Source organism: Marmota flaviventris, chromosome 3 (assembly GCF_047511675.1).
Source record: "Marmota flaviventris isolate mMarFla1 chromosome 3, mMarFla1.hap1, whole genome shotgun sequence".
In the NCBI taxonomy this organism is placed as follows: domain Eukaryota; kingdom Metazoa; phylum Chordata; class Mammalia; order Rodentia; family Sciuridae; genus Marmota; species Marmota flaviventris.
The window spans coordinates 61,860,937-61,872,413 of NC_092500.1; the positions used below are offsets into that span (position 1 = coordinate 61,860,937).

General features: G+C 32.2%; 1 protein-coding gene across 1 annotated transcript; it reads left to right on the top strand.

Annotated features, from left to right (window-relative positions):
* The first annotated feature begins 6,998 nt into the window (after positions 1-6,998).
* Positions 6,999-7,937, top strand: LOC114078823 (olfactory receptor 6C3-like). Its single transcript, XM_027919869.2, has one exon. The coding sequence runs from the start codon at positions 6,999-7,001 to the stop codon at positions 7,935-7,937; it is 939 nt and encodes a 312-aa protein (XP_027775670.1).
* Positions 7,938-11,477: the final 3,540 nt, after the last annotated feature.

Consider the following 11,477-nt stretch of genomic DNA (forward strand, 5'->3'; position numbering starts at 1 on the left):
TATATCCAGAGGACGTAAAACAGTGTGTTGAAGAGACATCCGCATTTTTATTTTTATTGTAGCAGTATTCACAAGAGCCAAGAAATGCAGACAATTTCTCAACTGACAAAGAAAGAAAATGTGGTGAATAATGAAGTATTCTTTAGACACAGAAAAATAAATGAAATTCGATTATTTGCAACAACATGAGTAAAACTGCAGATCATTACATTCAATGAAATAAGTTAGAAACAAAGAGACAGTAATGCATGATCTCACACCTATGTGAAAAAAATACATACAAAGACAGTAGGTTGATTTCATAGAAGGTGAGTAGAATGGTAGTTACCAGAGGTGGAGACTGGGGAGAATAGGAAGAAAGGAACAACAGGGAAATGTTGACCAATGTGTACTAAGTTTCGGTTAAATAAGAGCCCAAAGTTTTGGTGTGGTATAGCACAACAGGATGACTACAAATAACAATATGTACTGTGTATATCAAAATATTAGAACAGAATATTTTCAATGATTTCACCAAAAGGAAATAATACTGGTGCCTTACACCAGATATGTTTAACCCAATTAACACATTACATAATATACACATGTATCAGCACAGTCCATGGTACTTCATTATCATATAATGTTTTATGTATCTTTCATAATAAAATTAATTTTAAAAATAAAAAAACACATGGACACTTTCATTGTGGGGAAAAGTTTATCTTGCATTTTATTTTTTTTCCTTTTTGTCTTCTTAAAATATTTTTGTTTTATTTATTTATTTATTTATTTATTTATCTATCTATCTATTTATTTATTTATTTATTTGTGGTGCTGAGGATCAAACCTATTGCCTCATGCATGCTAGACAAGCACTCAACAACTGAGCTACAATGCCAGCCCTATGTTGTCTTTACTTTTGAAAGAAAACTTTACTGGGTACAATATTATTGGTTGGTAGGAGTTTTCTGTTGCTATTGTTGTTTTGTTTTCTTTCAGCTGTTTGAATTCATAATCCTACTGCATCTCCTAAGATTTCTGCTGAGAGGTCTTTTGTAGGTGTACTTAATCTCCCTTATTATTTGCTTCTTTTCTCTTGCTCTTTTCAAGATTCTCTCTTTTTCTTTCATCTTTGATAGTGTGGTTTCAATACATTCTGGGATAGTCTTATTTGAATTGATCCCTATTGGGAAGCTTTTCTCTTTAACCCTGAATATTCATATCATTCTCGAGGTTTGTAATGTTTTCTGCTATCCTTTTCTGAAATAATCTTTCTACAAATTTATCTTTCTCAACTCTCTTTTGAATGCTAATGACTTATACATTTCTTCATTTTTGTCACTGTTCTATAAATTCTATGAACTTTTTCATTATTTTTAGTTTCTTCATCTAACATATTTCTTTTCTCAAATATATTCATTTGAAAATATTCTCTTACTGCAGTTTTTGACAGGTTCTCTTTTTGATCAGCTCTGATATTAATGCTCTGTATTGCATTTTGTCATCATATTTTAAAATATTTATTTGATTTGCCTGTTATCACAATCTCTGTGTTCAATTTATCTAAAACATTTCTGAATTGTTTCTCTGATTTTCTTGAAGTTCACTGAGCTTCTTGAAACAGCTATTTTAAATTCTTTGTTAAGTGGGTTAGGCATCTCTATCTCTTAAGAACCAGTCATTGGTGCCTTATTTTTTTTTTACTTGGTGACATCTTGCTTCCTCAGTTGTTCTTAATTCCTGTGGTCATGCATTGACGTATATTGTTGAAATGTATGCATTTGTTGAAAATGTATGCATTTGTTCCATCCTTTCCAGTCTCACTTTGTTAAGGAACATCTTTTGAAGGTAAGCTTATTCAGAGATTCTGGATAGATCACCTGGCATGATCCCTAAGCCTATAAACACTGCAGCCATTGCCACAGGATAGCCACAGCTGGCAACCTGGTATGTATTTCTTTGGCCTTGCAATCTTGGGCTGCCAAGAGTAGTTCAAAACTGGAATGTAATTCTGTGACCATTGAGCCTTGTGTAGTGCTGTGGGAACTTGAATCCCACAACTGCTATGATCTTTTTATTATTATTAATTATTTAATTTACTTTTAACTTGTTATATATGACAACAGAATGCATTACAATTCATATTATACATATAGAGCACATTTTTTCATATTACTGGTTGTAAACAAAGTATATTCACACCATTTGTGTCTTCATACATGTACTAAGGGTAATGATTTCCATCTCATTCTTTTTTACCCCCATGCTCCGTCCTTTCCCCTCCCACCCCTCTTCCCTATCTAGAGTTTGTCCAATCCTCCCATGTTCTGCCTCTCAATCCTACTATGAATCAGCCTCCTTGTATCAGAGAAAACATTTGGCATTTGGATTTTTGGGATTGGCTAAATTCACTTAGCATTATATTCTCTAAGTCCATCCATTTACCTGCAAATGCCATGATTTTATTCTCTTTTATTGCTGAGTAAGATTCCATTGTGTATATATACCACAGTTTCTTTATCCATTCATCTATTGAAGGGCATCTAGGTTGGTTCCACAGTTTAGCTATTGTGAATTGTGCTGTAATAAAAATTGATGTGGCTGCAATTAGTGAAGTGAATAGAGAGCCTACATATTGGGAGCAAATTTTTATCACTCACATATCAGATAGAGCACTAATTTCTAGGATATATGAAGAACCCACAAAGCTAAACTCAAAACAAAAATAGGTCAATGAATAAATGGGCCAAGGAACTGAACAAACATCTCTCAGAAGATGATATACAATCAATCAACAAACTAGGAAAAAGTGTTCAACAACTCTAGCAATTAGAGAAATGAAAATCAAAACTAACTCTAAGATTCATCTCACTCCAGTCAGAATAGCAGCTATTAAGAACACAAATAGCAGCTATTGGTGAGGATGTGGGGGAAAAGGCATACTCATACACTGCTGGTGGGACTGCAGATTGATGCAGCCAATATGGAAAGCAGTATGGAGAATCCTTGGAAAGCCGGGAATAGAACCACCATTTAACCCAGCTATCCCACTCCTCAGTCTATACCCAAAGGACTTAAAAACAGCACACTACAGGGACACAGCCACATCAATGCTATGATCTTTTATCCAAGAGATTTGTCCAAAATCCAAGTCTACTGCAATTGGTGGTTTTTGAGAACAAGAGAGAACAAGAAAGTGAGTATATCTCAAAGGACTTGTGGTTTCTCTTTTGCCAGCATGAGTCTAGAAGCTCAATCCATGGATACAATCTTAAGTCAATAGTGTACCTGGTGCTGTGTTTACTGTGGTGGGTCTGACATTGGGGTCTATGGCTAAATCCTATGCTCATTTACCTCTCCTTTCCCCAAGTAGATGGTGTCTTTATCCACACTGTGCTACCTGGGGTTGGGGAGAGGTGACAAATATAGTATGAAACCATCCATTCTACCCTCTTTGATGTGTCAATTTTTATTCTTATACTACAACCAGGTTCTGTTGATGTTTCACCTGGTTTCCTTAGGTGTTGTGAAGCTAATTGCATGTGAGTATAGTTGTACAAATTATAGAGCAATGATGGCTAGTGAGTCTTATTCCACCATCTAGCTCTGCCATTCAAAAAATTCCACTCATCTTTCAAAGCAGTAGTGAGACCTGGTAGCTGAACTATGTTTCATTGGGTTAAATCATAGTCACTAATCATCCTCAGAAAACTTTACAGTTAAGGGGTCGTATTATTAAAAAGTAAGTGTCATTTTAGCTTTTGGGTAGAAGTGTAATAATAGATTAGTTAAAATTAAAAGTAAAATATTAAGAGGTCAGGAGAAAAACTATTGAAGTAACAGAAACTAAAAATAAAGAAGTAGAGATAGGGAAGAAAAATGAGCAAGTGGTTGAGGAAGAAGAGAATCAAGGCTTTCATTAATTTAGATTTTGTGAAAAGATTTTAAAGAAGCTTATATAATAGGACATTTAAATAAAATGCTATGCTTTGTCTAATAGAGATTCATTTTTCTTGTCTTCTAAAAATATTAGTAAGTTTACACAGCTGACACATGCACAAATGAGGGAGATTGGATATTTAACTTCTTAAATTCTTTCTTCCTCAAGCTTTTATATAGGCTGCCTCATATGGTTTTTTCTCTGTTTAGAAAAAAATGAGATGAGCCAAATATTTAGTCAATTCATGATAATCAATAAATCTCAAACAATGATTGCAATATTTATTACTGTTAAAGGTTTTAGAGAGAAAAATAGGAAAACAATCTCTACTTGTATTTAAAAACAAAGGCAATTTAATACAGTTTTCAGAATTAGGAAATAGTTTTTATCATTTCTACATAAATATGGTGAATCAGTCATTTCAATGCCTAAAATAAAGTGTATCAATCATAAATTCAACACAATTCAGTGCCATTGTATTTTTCTATGATTTAACTAGTGTCCTACTCTTCTTTCCTTATTTTTCTCTCATCTCTCCCATGTTCAGAGACTCTTGTCTTCCATTCATCAATGATTGCACTTCTGAAATTTAATACACACATGCTTTGCGCATTTGTTATATGTTAAAAACTAAGAATAAATTTCTAGATAGAAAAATGTATGTTACATATAAGCTTATCTATAGCATATGAGCATTCTAATTTTCTGGTTATAAATTTACATCTCTCTATGTAGAACAATTTTACATACATAAGTTTAAATATTTAATGCCATATTTCTAAATATTTATGTTCTTGGTTCATTACTATTCTTGCAGTAAGAGGATGTCATATGTATAACCATAAGGAACAGTTCAGTGAAAGTATATAATACAATGAAGGGAAGTAAATGCAACTTTTAGCAAATATGGCTATAACATTAGTTATGGGTATAGGGAGGCTCTTCCTAAATGTAAATGATAGAGTGATAACACTCATCAGAGATCATTAACACTGGCCATTTTGGAAGACACTTAAATCAGACTAGAAACTCATAGAACATTTTCTACCATTTCCCTGTGTTATTGTGAGGAAGATTTGACCACGTTGCCAAAATTTAAAGGATTACAAACATGCTAACATTCCTGAAGATAGGTCCAGAATTTCTCAAAGAAAAAAAGTATGAATTCAAACAACAATAGGAGAATCAAATTCTAAATCAAAATTTTATACACTCAATATCACATGTTATTGATATGCAAGTCTTATTAAAATCAATATAGTTTATATTTTCTTATCAATGTTAATTAAAAAAAAATCCCAATTATTCATCTGCATCTTTTAATGATAACTCTCCTTGGCAATCTTCATTTACTTAATGAATTCCCAGGGTTATAAGAGACAGATAAAAATAAGTCCAACTCCACTTGTATCACATACATAGATTGAAATAGCCCTCATTTCATGTGCAAATTAGAATTTTCAGGAAAATGTAATATTCTCATAAGTTTAAGGAAAATATTTTCTGTGTGTAGGATTATAGGTTTACAAAATATTTATTTAAAATTTCTGTGTAAATACAAAGAAAAAGATTTTAGTGCGTAATGAGAGAATAGACAAATTAATCTTAACTCTGTTTACACATAGATCCTGTGTGAGAGAAAAAAGTAGGATTGATTTTAGCATAAAATGTTCCAACAAGTTTATTGTAAAAAAAATTAATAATTTTGTTGGTCAAATATTACTGGTCTCTAATTAAATTGAATGAAATTTTAGATTTTCATGAAAAAGTTAAATCACTCCATTTCTTTTGAGAGTATCAAGGAAATCAAATAAATTTGCTGAACCAATTGACCAGCTGTGAAATATGACTATTGAAGAAACCCAGGTGTTAGAATTTAGCTTAATCATCAAGAAGGACCAGAAAGTAAGTTTGTTATTCTTCTATTATTTAATTTTCAATATCAAAAGGTTTATAAATCTACAATTATATGTGCCAATTGTAATTTAAAACATATAAATGAAATGGAATATATATTATGTTAGAGAATAACAAACTCACTTGTTATTTATTGCTGGGAATATCATGAAGGGGTCCCAAGACAACACAGCAACAGGCCTGGATTGTTCTTTTTATTATTTTTCCCTATGCTTAAATGCTATGGTGGGCTGGATATAGGATTTAAAGAGGGCATTCTCTATCTGAAAGAATATCTTCTTCCCAGTAATTGTTATTTGTTCATTTGCTACAACCATATTGTAAAAATGATTGAATCATGCATTTTATAAATGTAAATATTTCTAGGCAATGATTTGTTTTGAGAAAAGAAGTTTCCCTTTCTTATCCTTTTGGTCTTTTTACTAGAAAAACAAAAGAGTAATTGCATTAGCCAAACTTGAAAGTAGTAAATTTATGAGAGGATGTTAACACATTTCCATTAATAAACATGTAGTTTCTCAAGTGAGGTGATTGCAAGTGAGGTGATTATCACAGTGACTGGTTGTTAAACGTGTGAAAGTTGCCTAAGCTACACGGGGCTGAGTTTCTCAAAAATCTAATATCTGAAGGTAAGCCTAAGTAAACTTTGAAAACTTTCAAACTCTTATTTTGATTATGTTGTATTCTAGATTAGTTTTGTGATATTGAGGAAAGGAAAAAAATAAATTACAATATTTTCATGTTTTTTATAAAGTAAATATTTTTCAAATAATTAGTAACTTGATTTTAAAGAAATACTGGAAGAAATAGATTCTATTTAAATGTTATCACAGACTCCCTTCGGCCAATCAGAGAAAAAAGGCATTTTCTACCTGTTCCTCTCACTTGAGAACCTTTTGGCCATGGCCTGTAACAGTGGATTTTCAAAGAAGAGAGATCAATATTTGACTCCTGGTAATACAAGTTATTTGGATGTAAGATAGCATGCAGTTTGGAGAGGGATACTGGTGAATACAATGTTTTAATTTACTTCACATAAAACTAATCTCTATGAGTATTTTAAAGTGTTTTGCCCTATCTTCAATTTCACTCTAATATTTTTTATATTATAGGAGAACATAACTTTATGTTCTAAAAGGGAGGGAAAAAAGGATTGACAATGAGAAATCACACTGTACCCAAAGAATTCATTCTACTAGGGCTAACAGATGACCCAGAGCTTCAGGTTGTGATTTTCATCTGTTTAATTATCACATATATATTGAGTGTTGCTGGAAATCTGACAATCATCACTCTCACCTTGGTGGACTCACATCTACAGACCCCTATGTATTTCTTCCTTAGGAACTTCTCTATATTAGAAATCACCTTTACAACTGTCTGTACCCCTAGATTCCTGGGCGCAATTATTACTAAGGACAAATCAATTTCATATGATGATTGCATGGCTCAGTTGTTTTTCTCCATCTTCCTGGGTACAACTGAATTTTACCTTCTAACGACCATGTCCTATGATCGATATGTAGCCATCTGCAAACCCCTGCATTATACCACCATCATGAACAAGAGAGTCTGCATATTGCTTGTCTTTTGTGCTTGGCTGGCAGGATTCTTAAACATCTTCCCACTAGTTATTCTTTTTCACCAGTTAGATTATTGTGGCTCCAATGTCATTGATCACTTTGCTTGTGACTACTTCGCCTTATTGAACTTATCCTGCTCAGACAAATGGCTCCTACAAGTGGTTGGAGTTTACTCTGCAATAATGATTCTGCTTTTCACTTTGGCATTAATAATTCTATCCTACATGTTCATCATAAGGACAATTTTGAAACTCCCTTCTGCCAGTCAGAGAAAAAAGGCATTTTCTACCTGTTCCTCTCACATGATTGTCATTTCCATCTCTTATGGAAGTTGCATATTCATTTATCTTAATCCCTCTGCAAGAGAAACATCATCAATGACCAAAAGAGTCACTATTCTCAATACCTCCGTTGCTCCCATGATGAATCCATTTATATACTCTCTGAGGAATCAGCAAGTGAAGCAAGCCTTTAAGGACACCCTCCAGAAAGTTATGCTTCTCTCTGGTAAATGAAAGTGTTAGTAATGTTAAAAAATAAAGTTCTTATAAATGTTTTCTATTATGAACAACCTCTCAACACATTTCCTTCATATTATTGTTAGTTGTTTTTTCCTTCCACATTTCATTGTTAAGCTTTCTCTCATGTTGTTCTTAATAAATTTGATAAAGCTAAATACTGCTGCAGAATTTTCTGACATTTCAAATATTTTAGTCAAATATATTTGAGCAAAGAAGAAGACCTGGGTTAATGACTATGATTTTAAATCGAAGTAGTTTGCTTTGGAATAGACAAATGTCATTGAGTTTGATGGAAAGAGGGTTGGAATTGATGGGAACTACAAAATTTTCATTCTTACCTGGTAATTAAAATAAAGGTTAATACTAATAATAAGTGTGACCAATAATGAGGAGAAGTAATAATAAGAGGATGAGAGCAGAAGATACAATAAAAGTTTTTCAGTATTATTATATGGTCAACTAATTTTGGGTTTTTTTTTTAGAATTATACTTCTTTGTTCACAAGCAGAACAAATCAATGGTATCACAGTCCATTTGCGATGATCAAAGAAGAAGCAGATGAACTGTCTTAAACTATGAAAAATTCTACAATGGATTTTTGTAAGAATTAAATCTAAGGAAAAAATCCTTATATCTATTAACCTGAATTTATTAAGATATTTTAAAAATGTCATTCTATACAAGCTTCTCTTGCTAAAGTGTCATTCAAAAGTAAGCTTTTATTTTTTTATGAACCTTAATTCTAGATCTTTTATGGTTAATGCTTTCTATGACCCAAGAAATCTTTGGCTACTCTCAAGTCACAAAGATATTCACCAAAGTGTTCTTGAAAAAAAAAGTTTATATTTTTTAGCAATTACATTTATGTCTATGATTCAACTTAAATTTATTTTTGTGAGGTAGGGGGCTTGTGATTCATTTTTTCCAAGTGGATATTCAGCTCCACTATCCTGCCTCCATTTGTTGAAGACTCTCCTTCCCTGTTTGGTTGCTTTGACACCTTTCTTAAAAATTAAGTGATTAGATGAAAAATAAATGTTTGTAGGTCCTGTCTTCTATTCCACTGATTTATCTGATTATTGATAATACTTTCTACAATAATCCTAGCATTGCTTTACAAAATTTAAGCCTCAATAAAAAATATATAGAAATTAAGCTGAAGTGATTGAATGAGATCAAGATGAGCCTAAGAACATCCTTAGGAAAACATTTTTAAAAATTGTAACAGAGCTTTGAAACTCTCCAAAACTACTACCATATCAAGAGCAAAATATCTATATACCCACAAATAAGTAAAAACACACATATTTTGTATTGCCTCCAAGTGAAATTATATATGAAAAATATTTCATTAATTTTTCTACTCAATTTTACCACAAGCCTCCCCTCATAAGTTATAAGTTAATTAATAATACCAAAATTAGTCAGATTTAAGACAATCATAAAAAATTCATGTGCTGGAGCTGGATAATAGGTATGTATCCCCCCTAATAAAATAAATTATATTAAAGTCATAAATAATAAATAATAAAGTAATAGTAATAAATTATAAAATGCTAAAAAGTCACATACAAATTTTGGTAAAATTTGGTACTTGGTAAAGAAAAATTTGTTTATTTCTTTTATAAACAGAAGTTTTATAAATTTTCTTTAGCATTTATCTTGGAAAAGAAAACTAGAAGCATGAATACAGTTCAGTGGTATTTAGTAAAATAAAAACCAATATGACCTTCCCCTGCTCACAAAAAAATCCTCTGTGAGTACTTTGTATATTACATGGCTCTTGGAAACTGACCTATACTAATTTTGTTCCAATTAGCACAGAAGGACCCTCTATCACAACTGCCATTGTTTTTTAAAGCAGATAACCTTAATTGTCAAAGCTCAAATTTTTCATTACAAACACCTGAACAGCTTGAAATGTTTGCCAAATTGAGAGTAACACCAAACTCTTTAAGCATTGAAATTTGTTCTTGGAAATTTGTTCTGAGGCATTATATTTAGATCTTCCTACAATAATTCTACAATATGTTCTCCAAAGTAACACAAACACTTGAAGAAAGTTTGCTAAAATGAAATTACAATATATAACCATCCCTTTTCTATTGGCAGCAATGGAAATTACTAGAAACTGTAGTTATGCTCTTTTCAAAGGATCTGCATTAAAATAAATTAAGTGGTATAAGAGGAAAATTTCAGTTTTAATATTCTCAAAGCATATATCAAAAACATAAATATTGATTTTTTCCATTAATCCTAAGAAGAAACAGATCACCCAATTTAATTAAGATCTGACATTTAAAAATCTAAAGTACTTAAGCTAAGGAACCGATCGATTAATTAGAACAATTAGAGGTAAAGAATATCATTTGTGTGTTTATGTGGCCAATACAAATCATAACAATAATTTGAGTCAAGAGTTTGCCCCAGCAACTCCTCGGGAAGGGGAGAAACTCTGCAAAGTAAACACACATAAGGACATTTCCCTAAGTGAAGGCATCCAAAACACCACACTTAATTATGGGGATTTCTTTTCAAATTATAATACACTAGACAATTAAATATTCTGAAGAAAATTGTTCCTTTGGAATTAGAGTTAAATCTCTTGGACAACACATAAAATTATTTCTGTCAAAGAAACTCAGGATCCCCTGATTCTTCTGTTGCTAAGGTCAGATATAATCTATGTCTACATGATAACTTGGCACACTTTCAGTATATTCTACTTTCCTTTGGCTTGTGGGCAAGACTCTGTCATGTTTGTATTGAACACTGAATTCTCCACATCAAGAACCTCAGCTGTATCCATAGAAGGTGTGGTTCATAATTCATTATCTCCCCCATGGCTATTACTTAGTCATTCTCCATCATGCCTGACATCTCTTTCTGTTGATTGTCTCCAGAATTTTCTTTCTCCTAAGTTTCCTCTAGAATATTTATTTGTCTACTGTTAGTCTCCTGTGAGTCAATTCCCAAGCCTAAGCCACTTCATTTTTACTTCATCTATATCATTGGTTATATTGCTATACATAGATGGATATATTGATTTGGTTACATAGGATCACATAAATATGTTGGAACAATGCAGAAGTCTTATCAATATGAGAGTAATTTTTACAATGTCCTGAGATCCCATTTTTCTTACCTATCCTTGGTAAAGGGATATCTATCCATGTTCAGTAATAAAAACATTTGTTCATTATTGTCTCCCAAAATGTTTATTGTAATATCGAAACCAGAGTTCAAAACAAAATCAGAATCTCTGCTTAGTCTGGTGGGTAGGGTCTATGGAAGTTGCAGTCCCATCTTATTGTTAGCAGTTAATCATGGCTAGGAAATGCCTCCCCAAGTCAGCTCAGAGTGTCACAGTTGTCACAGCTGGATTGCTCTCCACTACTACCAGTTGGACTCCTCTGATCAGATTCTCCCAGTTATCACACTTTTGTTGTTGTTTTCTTAACTTGAAATATGTCCTTAGATGATAATGAACTATCATAACAACACTCAACAATACATTTAACTTAGGGAAGTTCT

Coding starts and splice junctions, on each gene's coding strand:
- LOC114078823 (XM_027919869.2), top strand. CDS start 6,999: ATGAGAAATCACACTGTACCCAAAGAATTCATTCTACTAGGGCTAACA.